At 37.6% G+C, this 20510-nt stretch overlaps 1 protein-coding gene across 1 annotated transcript in view; it reads right to left on the bottom strand.

Annotated features, from left to right (window-relative positions):
• Positions 1-433: 433 nt before the first annotated feature.
• The window catches only part of CDH2 (cadherin 2), a 228994-nt gene continuing 208917 nt past the window's right edge, over positions 434-20510 (bottom strand). Inside the window, exons 15-16 of the mRNA XM_012447269.3 lie at positions 12779-12943; positions 434-1844 (exon numbers count right to left, since the gene is read on the bottom strand). Of these exons, the coding sequence (XP_012302692.1) occupies positions 1638-1844; positions 12779-12943 (372 nt within the window). The 3' untranslated portion in view covers positions 434-1637. The remainder of the gene's footprint in view (positions 1845-12778; positions 12944-20510) is intronic.

Below are 20510 nucleotides of genomic sequence, written 5' to 3'. Positions count from 1 at the left end.
TTCCAGGTGTCCACTGCAGTTTCCAGGTTCAGTCCTATAACCCACTTTACTGAAGTTTCCTTTATGGTGGTAGCTGTAATGGGAAAGGCCTGTTAGTCAACATAACAGTTAGCTTGAGCAGAAACAAATTAAAACATGAGTTATATTAAGAATTAACACTGAAGTTCAATGAAGGTAAAGGATGTGATTTTTCTATCACCACCAGTAGGGTCTATTCCTGAATCAATCACTTGATGTTTTTCTTCTATGATGATGGGAAAGTCCGAAATGATTCTCTCTGCTGCACACCATACATGGTTGCCATGCTACGCATTTCAATGGTGAATAGTGCAAGAACAAATACATACTTTTTGTACTATTGTTCTCCAGTACTTGGAATTTTTGCAACATTCAAAAGCAGCTCAAGTAGAAAAGAAAAAGTTCAAACCAGTCACCAGATCCAAAATTAGCATTTTATTCAGAACGCTGGGGTCAGAGGTGTATCATTTATATTCTGGTACGCAATACAGAGGCAAAGCTGTTGTCAGAAGTCTCTCCAGTTTAAAAGCTTTTTTTTTTTCTCATTTTTTAAAAAAACACACAGTAGTGCCACCAGTGTCAGGCCACCCCTTTCTTTTCTTTCCTTTTTTTTTTTTTTTTTTGGTACAAATTATGTAAAACATTTGTGCTAAGAACTTTTCTCCCTCCCCAAACAAACAAAAAAGAAAATAAAAAATAAAAAAAATTAAAAAATTAAAAATCGAGTATTCTAACTACAGCTCAACAATTGAATCAAATGTCACTTTGTTTTGTAAATACTTTATCCATAACGAAAGATATAAACATGCAAAAAACCTGAATCCATAGTCCAAATAATACATACACATGTTCTGAAGTTTCTGCACTTCTCCATAGACTATGCCAATAAAACATTATGTACACATACCATTTTTACAGTGAAGTGGAAAAATACAGAAATAAAAAAGTGTACATGGATTAAGACCAAAATGTGTCTAACAAACATTCTAGTTTATGAAAAAATTCAATTTTGCTACAAATTGGTGATATGAAAACTCCCTTTATTTGCAACCAGCTGAGTAAGTTTTAAGATTTTAGTGAAAAAAAAAAAAAAAAAAAAAAAAAAAAACTAAAGTCTAATACTAGAAGTAATGTACATTTTCCAATCTCATGGTCTCATCCCCCAAGATAATAAAATCGCTCCATGAGTTTTTTTTTGTTTAATTTTATATTTTAATAAAAGCAAATGCAATGTAACAAAAGCGTGTTGAAGCATATCATGGTTTAACTTACTGCTCCCACCACAAAATATTTTGTCTTTTACTTATCATTTCAGAAATCAGTACCATTAAAGCCTTAAACATAAAACTAATTCCAATCTGAAAAAGGTACAAAAAGGCACATAAAATCCCAGTGCTTCTGTACTGTAAAATTCAAGTGTAACTGAGCTCAGTGTTTCTCCAAACAGTATGGATCACTGATATTCCCTCTGAGCCCAAATTGGTTTGCAGCCTATGCCAAAGCCTCCAGCAAGCACTGTGCTAGTAGACTACAAAGTTAAAGCCTAGCTTCTGTATGCTTTTTGGGAATATCAGTTGAAATTGTTTGTACTTGTCCAAAAACCAAGTTCACCCTGAAGTTCAGTCATCACCTCCACCATACATGTCAGCAAGTTTCTTGAACCGTGGCCCCCAGTCGTTCAGGTAATCATAGTCCTGCTCACCACCACTACTTGAGGAATTAAGGGAGCTCAAGGACCCAGCAGTGGAGCCACTGCCTTCATAGTCAAACACTAACAGGGAGTCATATGGTGGAGCTGTGGGGTCATTGTCAGCAGCTTTAAGGCCCTGCAATTTGGAAACAAAAAGAATGAAAGAAGTAAGAGAGGGTTACAATTTACAAAACCACAAACAGATCCTAATGAATTCATGTGATCAAACAAACACTTGTTTGTAAATTACCATTTATAGACCACATTTTCAACACATGGAAACTGGGGATATAACCATTTGAAAGTTAGACAAAAATTAACTTATATCTTTCCTGTGCAGTCAAGCTCAGGGAGGCCAAGACTTATGAAGGGAGGGGGTTAACTGGATAATAAGTTGGACAGGTGGCAGAAATGAATGGCCTGCTTGAGGAAGAGAAGGAAGGATCTTAAATAACATAATATATAGAGCTGGATTGGTAGATTAAATAAAAAAAACCCACCTCACTGAAATGCAAGAGACATACAAATGAGTACCACATGATCTGTGTCCCTCCACAGGCTTACAATCTAGCATAACAGGCCTTACTATTGTGTGAAGCAAATGATAAATAAGTGACAAAACTATGAAGTCAAAGCAAAAACCATTAGGTTGTGGTGGAAAAAATTCAAATCAGCATCAAGAGCTAGGAGTTCAAAGAGAAAGTAGCATTGTATTTGACCTAATTTTGGAAGGACATCAAAGGAAGACTGAAGACAGGCCAGATGTGATTACTACATAAAGGGAGGTACTCATGAAATAATTTATGTGATTAACATAAAATATGGAATTAATTAATTGTAAACTGGTATTTTTTAAAATAGGGTTAACTTCTAACTTCCAAAAACCCTAGACATGTCCAAATCCACTATCTGCACATGGTATATATACTGAAACGAGGACGACTCCTGTCAATCTAAAATAACATACGTATCTGGTTCTTTTTTTTTTTTTTTTTGGAGACAAAGTCTCACTCCATCACCAGGCGCCAGGCTGGAGTGCAGTGGCTCAACCTCGGCTCACTGCAACCTCCGCCTCCCGGGTTCAAGCAATTCTCCTGCCTCAGCCTCCCGAGTAGCTGGGACTACAGGAGCGTGCCACCACACCCAGGTAATTTTTTTGTATTTTTAGTACAGACGGGGTTCCACCATGTTGGCCAGGATGGTCTCAATCTCTTGACCTCGTGATCCGCCTGCCTCAGCCTCCCAAAGTGCTGGGATTACAGGCGTGAGCCACCGCACCCGGCCCGTATCTGGTTCTTAAAAAGAATTTAAAAAAAGAAACAAGAAAATAACTACTATCTATGTTTGTTCCTCTTGTAAGCAGATGCTTTTTAATATCCAATTCGAGTATCTACAGCTAGTTTATAACTATGCTCTGCAAAACTTCTAAGGATAGTATTAGGTCCTTTGGTATATTTTCTATTTTTCCTCCCCTAATTCCATTCTAGTACTGCTAGGTATACTAACATTAGTCTCCAAACAATCATTCGCTTTTTCCACACTCCACTTGTCAAATGCTAGTTGGCTTATGTGGCCTCACCTATCCAAGATGTGTCACAGTCAGTCCCACTTGAGAGATCAAGCCTGCCAATACACATGCATTTTATGAGCGCATACATGGGTTTTTATGTGCACGTGTTCATCTAGCCTTTTAAGGTTACAGAGGAGAAACAGGAAAAAAGAGCAAAAAAAAAAAAAAAATTAAGGTCAGAATCAGCATGGTATAGCGGTTAAGAGATCAGACTGAGATGACACCTTAGCTCTCTCCGGTACCAGCTGTGGGACCTCCATATATCCTCATCTACAACTGTAATATTAATAAGATGATTATAAAGACACCCGAGGGTTCACCCACAGTGTCTGGCACATGTAGAGCTCAATGAATATTAGTATTTTTTTAAAAATTTAAGTTTAGAGAAAAATGTCCTGCTTTGAGATTGGAAAAAATAAGAAAACAGTGAAGATATATTTTAAGAAACAATATGGCAGCTGCTTGACTCTGATCAAAAATCAGAGAGAAAAGTACACACGACCAGTTTTCTCATTTCCAAGTACCTGTTTACCAACAATCTTAACCATGAAATTTAGCACCGCTTTACTACTGTTCCTCATATCACTTAATACTATTTACACTCCAGAAAAGCCTGTGTAAAATAAAGCAGGTTTCAGCAAAATACTTTGATATATACAACATAAATGATTCTAGATAGGATTTTCTTTATCTTATTTTTAGATTAAGCTACGAGGCAATTCTGCTAAGACTGAGAACCACAACCTACAATTTCTCAAAACTCGTAACTCCCTTCTGTGGTAGATTGTGTTACTGCCCTCAGTGATTCACTGCCCCTTTTCAGAAGGCAGAACACACACCCAGTCTCCCACAATGCCTCTCTGGGGTCAGGGTTTACTTTCCCAACCACACTGTCAGGCTTAGCTATGTGACTGGCTTTGGCTAATGCAATGTGAGTAGCTGTGGAAAGCAGCCACTTTAAGAACTCTATCTAATGTGTTTCCACCCTTCCACCAATCCTTCTCCTTTCCCTCTCTGCCAGGAGAATGGCCTGCTCCGGATGGGATGTTTATCTGCCTGGATCCTGAAACGAAGAAGACATGGATCAGGAACTGAGTCACTGAGAGACTATAGCTGACTTATAACTTAAGCAAGAAGTAAGCCTTCATTATTATAAGCAGCAATATTTTGGAGTGGCCAGTGACTGGAGCCCAACAAAAGTCAAAGAATGTACGTTCATTCATTTTGTTTGTGTTTATTCATTCAATTTGAGACATATTTGTTAATTATCTATTAATATTACTGCAACGTGTTCTGCTTGCTGGCAGAGACACAGCTACTAATGAGCTAGATCCAATGGCTGCCCTCTTGTTAGCCTGCACTCCTCTTCCCTACAAAAGCTAGCAACTAAATTTAAGCAATAGGGGATTCCCTTAGTTTGGTATTGTCTAACTTGGGGCCATACAAGAAGTAGACCCAAGAAGGATCTGAAGAAAAATCATGAAAAATCAGGGAAATTCCTGATAAGGAGACTGGGTCCCTGAAAACAAATGTTAAATTTTCATTGTGACAACTGTTTATAATTCAGACAAGAGACAATGGCTACAATCACTTTGTTCAGGTCATCTGCTTTATCACAATTTAATTTTTAAGTAAAAATACAGAGCCCTGGCCCAATCCTTATGATGTCAACACCAAACTGGAAACATGGAGAGGTTAAGACTCAAGTTAGCTCTTAATTGTCAATGGCAAGGCCTCAAGTGTGTCTGGATTTGGAGGAGAAAAAAGGGGTGAACTGTGTTTACTACGTCCAGGGAATAAACACAAGAAGCGGTCTGGTCTTCCCTGGTGTGTTCATGGACCCCAGGACTCTTCATCAAATAGCTAAGCCACCTAATTTGATTCCTTAAAGTAAACATAATGCTGGTAATAATCAACTTCCATATCCACTATTAAGAGTCTAAAAATTATTCTTTTTTTATCTTTTAGCTCCTGCATTGGCTTTCTGATCAACCTGGTAGTTTATTAATCTCTGTTTTATTTCTTTTTTTTTTTTTTTTACAAAAAAAGAGGTTAAGGCCATAAAATCCATTAGAGAGAGAGCACTGTGCTATGCTGGAGCACGGCACATTGCCTTATGTTTTAATAATTACAAAAGGGCAAAATCACTGAACTTTTCAAGAGTTCTTAGGCAAGCCATCTTTCTATGCAGAAGGGTAAGTACTTTAAATCCCTTCCACTTGTATAGCACTGATTTTTATCTGAGAATAAAATATGACTCTTCTGAATGAGGTATTATATAAACTCTTGGTAATATTTTGGTAATTCTAAAAAGATCACACTGAAGTCCAAAGAAACTGACAGCAACAGGCACGAAATCTGAGTGAATGTACAGAAGAAATCCAGTGGGCAACAGAACCTTCTGGTTCTCCCTTATGGGATTCCTTTATTCTTGGATGTGGAAATTATTCCACAGGATGTACTGTTACCAAATTTACAAACTAACTGCCTGTATTTCTCTAGGTTTGACTAAATTTAGCAAAGTATCCTCTTGTTCCACCTTTCATGGAGAGGTAGATCTTAAATTCTGGATAAAGCTAAACTATTTTCTGAAGACTGAGGCTTCTGTGCAGAGTCGAGTCAGAGAGCCTGGCTCTGGCTGAATTCTTGCGGAGCTTGTATTTATAGACTTCTGATCCCAGGCTTTATGGGCGGAGACATGCTTTTATGAGGATAAAAACCCACATTCTCCAGTGAGGAACACATGAGGGATGTAAGAAAAAAGAGGTCTTACTGTTTCGTTTACATTCTGTCTTCTACAGTCCTAGTGCCACTGCTTTAGTGCAAGTCATCATTATATCCTGCCTGGACCAGAGAAAAAGCCTGCCTAACTGGCCTTCCTGTCTCCAGTACTATTCCAGCTTCTTTCCTACAAACTGTTGGTTTCTCTCTCAAACGTTATTTGATGTCACTCCCCCAAGTAAGACCCTCTGACTGCTCTCTATGATTCCTTCCAAATGAAGGAGTACCCCCAGCAATGGGTGAAATGATTTTTAACTGGTGCATGAACAATTTAAAACATTTAAGAAAATTAACTTAAAAATTGATGAATAGTTGTTTAAGAAAATAATAGAAGAAGTATACAGAGAGGGAAAAACTGGAAGGTGTTAAATGAAATGCCTGCTGCTGGGTAACCTACAGCATACAGTAAAACTTTCTAGAAAGCATTCAGTGAACCAAGACTGTTTACCCACCTTTTCTGTTTCAGTTATCCTCAGCTCCAGCAAGCACAATTGAATTATGTACCCCCAAAGGAAACCCCCCAAAATCCCAAAACATCATGTTCTTGTGTGCGTCTATGTTGATTATTCATTTTGTTTGAAATGATCTCTCATATTTTTTGATCTGATTAATATCCATCCATCCATCTAGAAGCTCATTAAAAATGTCACTTCTGCTGCACAGATTTTTTTTCCCCCAACCATGACTGGGAGTCATTCCTGTGGTCTCTCTGGTCCCTTCTACTTTTTTTTTTTTCTTTTTAGAGACAGGGTCTCACTCTGTACCCCAGACTGTAATGCAGTGGCACAATCACGGCTCACTGCAGCCTTGACCCTTCCTGGTGTCAGGTGATCCTCACATCTCAGCCTCCTGAGTAGCTAGGACTACAGACACATGTCACCGTACCCAGCTAATTTTTGTATTTTTTGTAGAGAGGGTTTTTTGTCACGTTGCTCAAGCTGGCCTCAAACTCCTGGGCTCAAGCGATCTACCTGTCTCAGCTTCCCAAAGTGTTGGGATTACAGTCATGAGCTACTGTGCCCAGCCTCCTCTACTTTTATCATCTTTTTTGGATGACACTAGATTGTGACAACTCTTTCTACAGAGGCTGTTTTGTGTTCACATCTTGCTGTCCAACACATTGCCTGACATGCAACAGGTATTCTATGAGGTAACTATGCATTGTTCTCCTGGGTGTAGCGTTTCCCACTCAGTATCCTCTCCATAGTTATATCCACTCCTTTCAGAAAAAGCCAGAATCTAGATTTAAGATATATGTGGACATAAAAGTACACCATGTTTACATTACAGTAGAACTGTATATATCAGGGCCAACATTACTACCCTTCTTTCTGGGTAAAGCAATTTTTGGTGCAGAAGAAGTAGATTTTAATTGTTTTCTTACAATTAGAGAACAGAAAGTCTTTTACTCCTAAAAGGTAATTTACCTGTAATAGTTACTAATATGACACCAATAATAATTAAGAGATTTTTACTATGTGACAAGCACTATATCAAGCACATTACAAAGATAATCTCATTTAGTTCTCACCATAATCTTAAAAGGAGGTTCTATTACTATTCCCATTTACAAATTAAAAAACTGAAGATCCAAGAGGTTAAAGCCAAAGATCTTGACCTTGTAGAAGGTAACAGAGCTGTTAGGTGAGATGGCTAGATTTGAACTTACACAAATGCCCAACTTCTATAAGACCAGAATGAGATATTTTAACATGAGAAATTAAATTTAATTAATAGGAGAAAAAGACAAGCATTTTAAATGTTAGTAATCTCAAGCAAGTTGCAAGAAGCTACCGTAAGTTTTAAACAATATTAATAAAAATATGGTCTACTTTTGAGTAGAGAAATATACTTCATATACTATTTAATACATACTATTTAAAACATATACTATTTTATACTTCATATGCTTTTTAATACATATACATATATACACACATAAAGATTGTGTATATATAGTCATGCATGCATGTGTGTTTGTGTGTACACACAATGATATGGCTTGACTGTGTCCTCACCCAAATCTCATCTTGAATTGTAGTTCCCATAGTCCCCACATGTTGTGAGAGAGACCCAGTGGGAGGTAACTGAATCATGGGGCAGTTGCCCCCATGCTGCTGCTCTTTGGGATTTGATGATTTTATAAGGGGCTTTTCCCCTTTTGCTCAGCGCTTTTCTCTCCTGCTGCCATGTGAATGAAGGACGTGTTTGCTTTCCCTTCTAGCAAGATTGTAAGTTTCCTGAGGCCTTCCAAGCCCTGTGGAACTGTGAGTTGATTAAATGTCTTTCCTTTATAAATTACCCAGTCTTGGCAGTTCTGAGAACTGACAAATAGAGCAGGAGAACGGACAAGTATATATAAAGAAGTATATTTCCTTTTACAAAGATATATACAGGATTAGTATTAGTAAAATTATTGGAGGTATGTTAATATCTAACTGTTGAGCTGAGATTAAATAATTTGAACTTTTCACTCTCTGAAGGTCATGTTTAAAAACTCAAAAAAAAAAAAAATGAAATTCTGCAGTTGAAATAAAAAATACATGTGACTTATTTTACTCTGCCTACCAGACTGGAAATAAGTTATCATTTTTGAGATTCAAGGCAACATTCACTCCTTATTTAAATAAACAAACTAGAAAATGTTCTCATGAGCTTTCTTATTCCTTACATCTATAAAAGCACTCCAATTATAATCACCACTATATTATTCTTCCTTTGGAACATTTGGTGCTCTGCTAAATCAAATAAGACCTGCAGATAAATAAATCTGTGTGCCTTTTAAATATTTTTATAAAATGTGCTTGAGTTCTTTCTAGGTGCTTTAAACTGTTTTAAAACTTTACCAGTATTCATTGTTTGTCCAGTAAATGAAGACAATGAACAAGTCTTAAGAGGTATCTTGGATGAAAGAGTCTAGATGGTATTTTGGAAAGTTATTACTGGCTTAGGACTTCTGACAGTTTTTTTCTCCCTGAAAAGTCCTACAGAACTGACTATCATATCCTTAAAACTATTGTTTTATTGTATACCTTACCTCCTCAGACTTTCTGTCTCCAACTGCAGGGATGTTTCTAGGTCAAGATATTTGGTTCCTCCTCTCCTCCACATTTTTCTATCTTGTAATCACATTCAAATTCATGGATTTAGGCCAGGTATGGTTGCTTACACCTGTAATCCCAGCACTTTGGGAGGTTGAGGACGAAGGATGGCTTGAGCCCAGAAAGTTGAGGCTGTAGTTAATTAGAACTGTGCCACTGCACTCCAGCCTGGGCAATAGAGAGAGACCCTGTCTACATACACACACACACACACACACACACACACACACACACACAATCACTCACTCTCCCTCTCTATCTCTCTCTCTCATGGATTTAGTTGCCATTTTCGGAATGACTTCCAAATTGGATACTTTCATTTCATTCATTCACTAATTCACCAGATCATTGTGTCCAAACTGCCCCTCCAGGGATAAGCCCCACTCCCCTGGACCACAAAAGTGCTCGAAGAGGAGGAGGCAGGATGGAACCATGGGATCTGAGGGAGGTGAGTTCTAGGTACCATGGGATGCCAGTGGGTGGTGCCTAACCCATACTCTGTATGCCTGACCCTTTCTGGTTTGGTAAATACTTAATGAAGTTCCCCCAACATCTAGAAAACGGGAAAAGGAAATTCTAGATAGGAAGAACATCAGGTAGATAGGCACGAGCACAACATCGTAAGCTGAGATTGCGAATGACAAGTAGAATTCTCTGTGGGTAGCTTGCAAGATGCTGGATGGGGAAGGGCTTGAAATGGAGTTGGAAAGCCAAGTAAGAACCAGACACAATGGACCTCCTATGCCTGGCATATAAGGCTTCAGATACTGGCACGTTTGCATTGTACAGATATTGTGCTAGCAGCAAAGCAGGAGACATACACAAAGAGAATCGATGCCTAATTTATGCTTTTATCTATATTACTTGCACAGCTATGTTAAACACATAGATGTTCAATAGTGATTTGCTGAATGGATGATCTTACACTGAGGTCAAGATGGTTTCATAATGAGCCATTTTTCACATATGCAGACAATCTTCAAATTATGAATAGATTGCATTCTGGAAGTCAATTTGTAGTCAGTTGTTTGGAACAAAGTTTTTCATATAAGTAATCACACCTGTTTGTTAATGGTCTCCAGCCATAACACACTGTGTACCTGAGCACTGTTTTGGAGAAAGAAAATTCCAAATACAAATTCTACTATGACTCCTGCTGTGGCCAAGAAGGGTTGGGTAAGTGAAACTTTCTGACTAAATGCTCTTTTTTATCTACTGAAGAAAATATAGTCACTGTTAAAAAAAGAAAAAAAAAAAACAATGACCACAAACACACACACACACACACACACACACACACACACACAGACACACAGAGAGAGAGAGGAAGCCCACACTCAAACATAAACTCAGAGTAACCACTATCCTTGGTTTTTTGTGTACTCTGACAAGTACAATGAAAGGTTCCAGACTCGGTATCCACTGAATCTCAATCAGATGTAAATTGGGTAGTGCCCACAGCACCATGCCCTACACATTGGCCATAGTGCGTACTCGAATGCCTGACAATGACAAAAATCTAAGAGCTAGGTAACATACTAGATGCTTAGGTCATAAAAACATGAACAAGAATTAGTGCTTTTCCTGGAGAGAACTCCCATGCTGAGTGGGAGAAAGAAATACTGACAGTTATACCCCAGCTGGTGAGGGCTATGACCCAAGGGTCAGGTTGTTAACCCTTCCCAGAGGTATCAAGGAAAGCTTCACAGAGAAATGTTTTGGCTGAATCCTGAAGGTAAAGTGGGAGTCCAGCAGATGGCCAAGTAGGTAAGGGCTTTGCTGAAGTTACAGTGCATTCAAAAGTGTAATGCTTTTGAGGAACTGCAAATAGTTCAGTGGGGCTGGAGCACAGAAAGGGAACGTGGGGAGGTGAGGGGTAGAAGAGGGCAGGAATCAGATGAGGAATAGCCTTATAAATAATGCTTACTGTTTGATCTTTAGCACTGAGAAAAGAAGAGTATCAGGGATGAAACTAAATCCCACAGAATACTGATACTTCAGGGATAGGCAGAAATATTTAGTAAGGATTTGCTTAATTACACTTAAGCCATAATTCTGCTTCAAAAAGTATCGTTCCAGCTGGGCACAGTGGCTCATGCCTGTAATCCCAGCAGTTTGGAGTCTGAGGCAGGAGGATCATTTGAGCCCAAGATTCAAGACAAGCCTGGGAAACAGGATGGTAATGACCTGTCTCTACAAAAATAAAATTAAAAAAAAAATTTAAAGTCTAGTTCCTATACCTAGAGTCAGAAGATTCACAATATCTTGAATTGACAACCATAGGAATAACTCAACAATTTCTTATGATGACAAACACTAAATTAGAAATAAAATCATTAGGCACTCTTACATTTTCTAAAAGATCTAGGCATATATGTATAAATTTCTGCAAATTCTCCTACCCGAGTCTATACATAACTAAGAGCTGGCAAAGTCAGGACATATTTCTGTGGATAAAGGGAGTTACTGGCATTCTGTTTTTTTGCTTTCCATATGTTTCTAAATCATGTCAACTACAAATTAACCTTATTACCTATTTAGCAGAAATGAATACATACGTTCAGAAGGTAGCATATATTTTAGGAATAGACAGTAACGGATATAGAGACAGGCAACTATTCCAATTTTGTTTTAAAACTTTTTCTACAAGCAATAAGTACATCTAGAAACCTAATATTGATTATGTTTAATATTATATGAATTTTGAAGAAGCCCAGAATACAAGAGTCTTATCAGCCTATGACTGAAGGCCATATACAACAGATGCATTCCACTTTGTAATGCATTGAAATCTATTCTGATCTTGGAGACACTAATGATATGACCAGAAAAGAGAAGTTCTGCCATATATTCACAATCAACATCAATATGTATTGTTCTCTTATGCAGACAATAAAAATTCAATAGGAGAATTACAGTAAAACTATAGACACGCTCAGAAGCAGCAGCATAAATAAATGAACTTCAAAACTTAAATATTAAATGTAGCAAAACTCCTGGTCAGTAATGAAATAAAAGGATGTCATAATAATTTTGACAGTGAAAATCATATCTGTTATATGCAACAGAGAAGTAGCTTCCTTTTACAGAAGCTCTTAAAACTCCTCAACTAGACAAGTATTTAAATCACTTACATAATATTTAATTTAGCTCTTCCAACTAATCTCTTTTGATGGAGTCATTGGGCAGGCACTGAATTCTCATGATTTTTGAGATTCAAAGGGTACAGTGTGAGGAAAATTAAAGTGAACTACTGTTATATTTATTAATGCTAATATATGAAATTAGAATGCACTACAATATTGTTAGTCTATTTATTATTTGTAATCTGAGGGAAACAAATCCTTCTTGGAGATAGTGTGACTAATTATGATAATATATGATGTATGTCATTTTATAAATGCAGAATCTTAATTGATCAATCTCTTTTTGGTGGATCAAAGCAATTACATTTGTTCGTTGTTAATGAAGTCACATTTGCTTTCACACAAAGACAAGAAACACAAGTATGTTTTAGTGAACTGTATAGCTGTATTCCAAGCAATCTGTGGCCTACAGAGATCTAACCATTAGCATGAAGTAAAAACTCTTATAGAGAAAATAAGTCTCTCTCTGTACCTCATTAATGAAGTCCCCAATGTCTCCAGGGTGTGGGGCTGCAGAGCGGACCGGATACTGGGGCTCGGCATGGATGGGTCTTTCATCCATTCGTCGGATTCCCACAGGCTTGATGGCATCAGGCTCCACGGTGTCAGGCTGCTGCAGCTGGCTCAAGTCGTAGTCCTGCAAAAAGACGAAAATCAAAAACCAATGGGAGATGGGCACAAAGATAGAAAATTACAACCTCACTTTTTAAGTACATACTCAGAACACACAGAAATGAGGAAAATTTAACATAATGGAAAAGTTGCCACTATGAGTTTTTTCATGTTATGATTAAATATTTCTTTCACACAGCTCTTTCTTCTGTGCTTTTCATTTCTACAGTCTGTGCTCCATCTGCTTTACAATGTTCCTCATCAGTTTCCAATGAAAAACAGCAGTGTGATGCGGTCTCACTATAAAACAACTAAAAAACCGACTAGACAATATAGTTGTACCATAGAAGCAAAGGTGCTAACTTAATGTTTTTAATATATTTTTTTAAATGAGGGTGGTTATTTTTCCTTTTCCCTAAAGGATGGCATTAGTTCATCAAGGTTTCAAGCCACCCTTCTTCCTTCCCTCTCTCCCTTCTAAAGTCTAGAGCAGAGGTCAGAAAAACCACGATCTCTGGGCCCAGTGTGACCTATGGCCTATTTTTCTCTAAGACTAGCTTTTACATTTTTAAACAGTTACTTAAAATAAAAGTGACAAAGAAAAATATGCTACAGGGAATATATGTGGCCCACAAAACCTAAATTCTTTACTGTGTGGCTCTACTGAGGAAAAGTTTACTGACCTCTGGTTTAGTGGTGTGAGGCCAGAGAGAGGGTGAATTTTCTTCCCTTGCTGCCCTGTGGGAATGTCCTGGACAAATAGTCTGTCCACTTTCAGAGAGGCAGAGTACAACCTGTGAAGAAGGATGCTCTGGCCATAGGTTGAGCCCTCAGAACTATTTTTAGCCCAGGCATCAGACAGCTGGACAGGAATGTATAAAGAAACCGATTACAATGTGGAAACGCATCCACATTTTAGGTTTGGGCGAATAGTTGGTAGTTTTCAAACCTCTGAATTCTGGTGATATAAAATGTCATGTCTTCAGCTTACCCAACATTCTCCCAATTCAAAATTGACATTGCAGAAAGCATAGATTTACTTATACTTTTCTTAGTTTAGGCTTCATCTCTCTGCCTAAAACTAGCTTAAAACCTTTTGCAATTCTCTCTACAGTGATTTTGATTTATTCAACAGTTGAGCATTTACCATGTTTTGGCAATGTTCTAGGTGTCTTAGATATCTTCACTCATTTGATCCTCTTAGTACACGTGATATTACGTTTTATCCCCATTTAAGAGACGAGAAAACTGAGTTTCAAATAACCCAAGAAAGTTGCCCATGGTCCCAGATCTATTAAGAACCAGATTCTGACTCCAAGTGTATTAGATTCTACAATCATCTATGAGTAAATCAAGATTGAATTACAAGGTTGGATTTAGAGGTAAGGAACTAGATAAATGAGTATGGAGGGACAGGAATGTGAGGAATGCTTAAAATAATATAGGAGACAAAGGGAAGGAAAAGGTCACTAACATTCACACCCATTGTGTGCTAGGTACTATACCAGGCCCTTGATAAGTGTTTTCTCTGTCTAACAAACCCACAAAGCATGTTTTATTATCATCTTTTTAGATGAAGAAACAGGTTGAGTAACTTGCCCAGGGTCACACAGCTAGTCCATCTAACCTCATAGCATGTGATTTAAAATTTATCTCTATGCTCAATGAGACACTATGATCCTGGCAACACTCCCCCTGAGTATTTCCTTATTGAGGACTTCAGCTAGCAGGTGAAGGCACTCAGATACCCTGATGGAAAAATTCCTCCTCTTAGGTGTGTGCAATGTGATGCAGAAAGCCAGGTAGGTACAGAGATTTCGAACCCACCATAGTGGGATGTACATTTGGTATATCACAAACTATAAAATGCTCAGGGAGAAACCGGCTTCCGCTTTGAACCATCTATGGGCTGGCGAGAAAGCGCCGTTTTGGGAGAGTCCACAGCAGGAGCAAAGGCATCAGAATACTGCTTTCTCTTGTCAGGTTGGAGTATTTCAAATCATCCATGCAAAACTTGAGAGAAAACACCTTGATCTTGCACAAATGTGCTTGATTTTCAATTTTATAGAATCTGAGTTATTTACAGAATATCTCAGAAAAGGTCCTTAATGATGCAACAGATGTGAAAGCCCTTGAAATGTTAAAATGCTACACACGATAAAAAGAGGGATTTAGTTAAAGAAATTTGAATGCTTTCACACTAAAAAGCATGTTTTTTTTCCAGGCCGTGTTTAATTGCATAACTACCAAGCAGAGTAGAGTGGGGTGAACTGTAAATAAGCGTGCATTCTTATTCAGTTACCAAAGCTGTCCCTAAAATGGCGGAAAATAGATGACAAGTACATTGATGACAGCTAATAAATGATTTTACCCTAAGGGTGAAAAATGTTTTATTAGAAGTCTAAATTACACACACAAAAAGGTAATAGAATATTACGTTTAAGCACTTTCTTTTACCTGGCGACATATTCTTTGATAGTCCTGGATATAACAGCTTAGGGTGACAAATATAAGAATATAGAGGAGTTTCTTTCATGTAACTAGAGATAAAAGAGGTATGTGGGCTTTGCTCATGCTATACCCTATCTGAGAAGAGCCACTCTACTCTGACTTCTATAACTCCCACTGAATCCAGAGGTTGCAAATAAAATTGCATTTTGATTGGCTAGCAGAGTTTTAAACATATTCAAATAGGTCACCAACATTTAGACATATCTCACCTGAAAATAATGAGATCTGGCAAAACAGATCTTACATTTTGACAACAATTTGCTACAGGTGATAGTAGCTGTCCCCTCTGGACAAAGAAAGCATATCCTCCTAATCTGCTTCATTCATTGTATATATAACATACTTACATAACAGCAAATAATTTACAGTTCTTTATCTTTCTTTTGATAGCTTTTTCCTACTATCTTAAGAACCAGAGAGCAGGAAGAGTCTTAAAACTTCTCTGGTCTTATCAGACCTTTGGACCATTAATGTGTCAGGCTCATAGAGAGTGCTCACTAAAAAAAAGTGTTGAATATAATCTCAGTGTGATGATACTTATCCAGATATCAAAGGAGAAGCTAATTCAAGAAATGTGACTTGGATCACATTACACACTATAGTAATAATTTATGATGAGGAGGGAGAGAAAGAACACCTGGTCTCATCGCTGAGAATCACTGCCATGGTGAATCACCCCATAATGATGGAAACCTGTTAAATTCTTCCATCGTGATAGTGTCCAAAAACAGACAGAAAATCCCTGGTTTACAGGAAGCTAGACACTGTGTTAAACTATATGGCTTAGAGTGTCTCTGTGATGGCTTCCCCTCATCTACTGCAAATATGGGATATAAAAATCTAATAATGGCAGGCAGCATGTTAAAGTGTTCTTTGGTCACAGGGATGGGCTCTTCTGTTGATGTCCATCTGTGTTGTATGGCAAAAGTCCTGACCTAGGGTCTAATTTTAGGCCTTTTGATTAAAGCCCTCCATAATTATACATCTTTACAATCCCATAATGACTTACATAAACACACAAATGACATGTAGGATGAAAATTATAAAGAAAATTACAAAGACTAAAAATCTCAACATCATTGGGTTCATGGCCTTACCTCTGAAGATTATAAACATTCCAAAAAGACATCTTTATTTGGCTTCTAAAACTCTAGAGAAACAGTGGGTCTGAAAATTCTCTTATGATTGCCAACCTTTACAATGTTAACTTCTCAAAGAAATTTAACTTTCAAATGAAGGCCAAGGCAAATCTCTTTTTTACCTCCTTTTAATGCTTGGAATGTGTGTTAATTGGCAACCATCGTTAAAAATAGGCATGGAATTTGGGCTTTGAGAATATTTGCAAGTAACTTAATTTTTTTTTTGCTCTATGATTTAAATGTCTTAAAGTGATAGAGTTCTAGGGGAGTTAGTAAGATGTTAGCAGCTAAAGCTCTGGTTCTGCTCTTTTTTTTTTTTTTTTTTTTGGTTGATTTCCACTGACTTGCAATGATTTATAATTAGTTTGGAAAATGATACGAGTTTAACTCAGGGCATTTGGTTATGCTAGAATAAAGTAAAATGCTGCATCAGTATAAATTGAAATTCTGGAATCTCAGGCAAATATTTCCAAAAACTACATTGCATGTAGAATCTATAGAATTATACAGTCAGCCCATTTCAAGGAGTAATGCAAACATTCATTTACCATTCCACCAGTATTTATGGAATGCCTACTGGGTGCCAGATGTCGTTTTCAGGTCTGAGAGCAAGAGAGCAAGCAAGCAACCTTTATCTGGTGCTCATCAGCTGTCAGGAATTACATTAGGTAATTTCTCCTGTGGTATTGCATATAATACAAACAAAAATCCTTCTAAGTGGGTGTTATCGTTCCCACTCTATTGATTACAGTAGCTCAGGGAGGTTAATGATTTGACCAAGGTCACAGACTCACTTAAGCATGCCAAAGGATAACACAGAGAGACCACCAGGGCAAGCAAAATAAATAATCAAAAAGCTGCATCTTTTTGCCAATTGCCAGTGAAGAAATGCACCAGAGTTTACTGAGGCAGAAAACATCTGGGGTTTGAAGTGCTGGGAGGGGGAGTTCAAGATGGTTCTGCTAATCAGGCACTGGGCGCCAGCATTCTGCACACAACAGAATGAGTTCTTCAGTCTGTGCACAGTTGGTTAAAATAAGACTAACTGTTGTTTAGGCAGGAAGGGGTCCTCACAGGTCAAATAAGAGTTTGTCACATGGAGGAAAGGAGTGGACACTCAAAATTCACTGGCCTTTATCAGCCTCCACTGGTTAGAATCAGTGATGAAACACAACAGTTTTGCTATCTCTTAGGCAAGGGCTGGTACAAGTGGGAAATTTTCCTTTTATAGTTGCAAAGGCAAGTGACTTTAAAATCCCCATGTAGATAAGGTAAACATTAAAAATGTTTCAAGACTGAGTGACTGAGAGAAATTGAAATACCCACATGGAAGTAAATGAACAAAATTCTGAAGGAAAAAAAAAAGTATCTGGAAAAAAGCTGACTGTGGCACAGGCAAGAAACTTCAGACACAAAAAGAAATGGAAGGTGAGAAAGAAGATTATTATCTCACCCTCTATAAGCTCCTGGCATTAAAATAATTGAATAAAATAGTATAAGGTGTCAACATATTACCATACAACTGCTGACAAGTAAGTCAAATATACCCGAGCAAGCTTTATGCAAATTACATTACAACCTGATTTTCTTCCCCAGTGAAATATCGTTATGACCGTAACTATCTTCACAGGTCAAATGATGTGGAAAAATAAGTAGATTCTATGGATTATTAAAGCCCCCACCCCCACCCCAAATAAAAGATTTGCTAAAAAGCTTTTTCTGGATTGAACCACAAGCCTTATAGAAATAAAATAACTTGGGGACTTTCAGCATACAGATGAAGGATCTCTGTTCTCTCTCTTCATATACATTTTCATCTTATTAGTAGCCAGTCTTCTACTTCCCACAAGGGAGGGGACTGAGCACCCACTAAAAGGGAACAGTCATTGTTTCCGCCCCTGTGGCTTACTGTTAATGCTGAGCTGTCACAGATTCCTTTAAAATCCTACCTGTTTTCAGAATTGTGAATGAGCTACTGGTTCACTCTTTGATGCAAAATTATGCTTCTATTTTAGAAACTGACTGTTGAAATCCTATCACAACTTATGGCCTGTTGTAAAATTATAGCTTATTCTTTTAGGAAAATGTGGCATATACACACTTCAGTTAAGATTTGATTCCACAAATTCTTTTGTAAGAAGAGTCTCTCTTGGGAAATAGACTTGGTTATTAAAATCATAGAGCCTTTAGTCTAATGCCTTTTAAAAGGACATATTTACAAATAATGAAAGCTTGGCCAGGCGTGGTGGGTCACACCTGTAATCCCAGGTCTTCGGGAGGCTGAGGCAGGTGGATCACTTGAGGTCAGGAGTTGGAGATCAGTCTGGCCAACATGGTGAAACCCTGTCTCTACTAAAAATACAAAAATTAGCCAGGAGTGGTAGTGGGTGCCTATAGTCCCAGCTACTCAGGAGGCTGAGGCAGAAGAATCACTAGAACCTGGGAGGCAGAGGTTGCAGTGAGCCAAGATCGTGCCACTGCACTTCAGCCTGGGTGACAAGAGCAAAACTCTGTCTCAAAAAAATAACAATAAAAATAATGAAACCTTAATATAATATCTAAACTGTTACAAAAAATAAGGAAAGTGAAGGTGTAAGAAGCCGTGAAGGAAGTACTGATGGAAGAAGAGAGGATGTAGATACTTGGAGACTTCAAGGGAGCAGAGGAACAGGGCTTCGAAAACATGGAGCACTTGAAATATGAAATAATTTCCCATTGTTTCGATGCAATCCAGTTACAGCCCTATAAAGATGAGCACATTTCTTAACCCTTCCAAGACACTGTCTGTCTTGGGAAACAAAAGTATAGCCATCTAAATGCATGTTGGGTTCCATGTTTCACCTTGAGCTCCAATTTCTTCTTTCAAAAAAAAAAAAAAATTGACCACTTGGATAGAGATCAAAGCTATTCTATCTCAGCATGCCCTATTAATTCATCTCAGAGGAAACATAAAAATAGGTAATAAAGAAATGACAACATTTGGTTGAGAACATGGTGGCAGAGCATCAAGATCCTTCCCTAGTTTATGACACATCATTTTGAAATGTCCTGAAGAATATTCTTTGTGTTAGGATAAATGTACACATAAAGTAAATACTGCAAAGGGAGTCAAGTATTTGATTTTTTAAAATCCTTGATTCAAATCCTAGTTTCATCATATTTTAACTGTGTGACCTTCAGCAGATTACATAAACTTCCCATACTAACCTTAATAGTATTAACTTTTAGACAGAAAAGCCAATGAGAATTCCATTGATTGAATACATCTATAGCAAGGTTCAACAATCTTTTTCTGTAAGGTCTAGATAGTAAATATTAATGTGTTAGGCTTTGGGGGCCAGATAGTCCATGTCACAGTATTTCAACTCTGCTGCTGCTACAGAATAAAAGTAGTCATAGATAATATATAAAAAATGGGCATCACGGCCCTGTTCCAATAAAACTTTATTTATACAATAGGTAGCTGGTGGATTTGGTAGCTGCACTGGCCTATAGCATTTTTGCAATGTTAGCTTTTTTTTTTTTTTTTTGCATAGTACTAATACATATTTGGCATTCAAATCTTTATCACTGTTATTACTAGAATATCAATAGCTTTCCAATTCCTTAAAACTAAATGTAGTAAATTTGTAATTAGCCAGGAAGAATAAATATTAAAATGACTTATATAAAATAGTGTGTGATTTGCATGAAGTGACAGGAATGGCAAAAAGAAAGTCATATGCAAATCATGTGCACAGTGAAAGTATTTAGTAACTGGGAGGGCATGGGCACTGATCAGTTCAGAACACATGCCTTTTACAGCCTACTAATGTGTACCCTGGCCACAAGTGTTTTGAGAATAGCATGGATAAAGGGAATGACAATGTGCTAACCCAATCCCTAGTGGAACTTTCCTTTTGTGAAATCAGAATTCTTTTAATAACTAATATATAACAGTGT

The sequence above is a fragment of the Aotus nancymaae genome, unplaced genomic scaffold (assembly GCF_030222135.1).
Source record: "Aotus nancymaae isolate 86718 unplaced genomic scaffold, 86718_ANA_hifiasm-v0.15.2.pri h1tg000020l, whole genome shotgun sequence".
Taxonomy (NCBI): Eukaryota; Metazoa; Chordata; class Mammalia; order Primates; family Aotidae; genus Aotus; species Aotus nancymaae.
The sequence above is the reverse complement of the archived record's forward strand: the minus strand, read 5'-3'. Positions and strand labels throughout refer to the sequence as shown.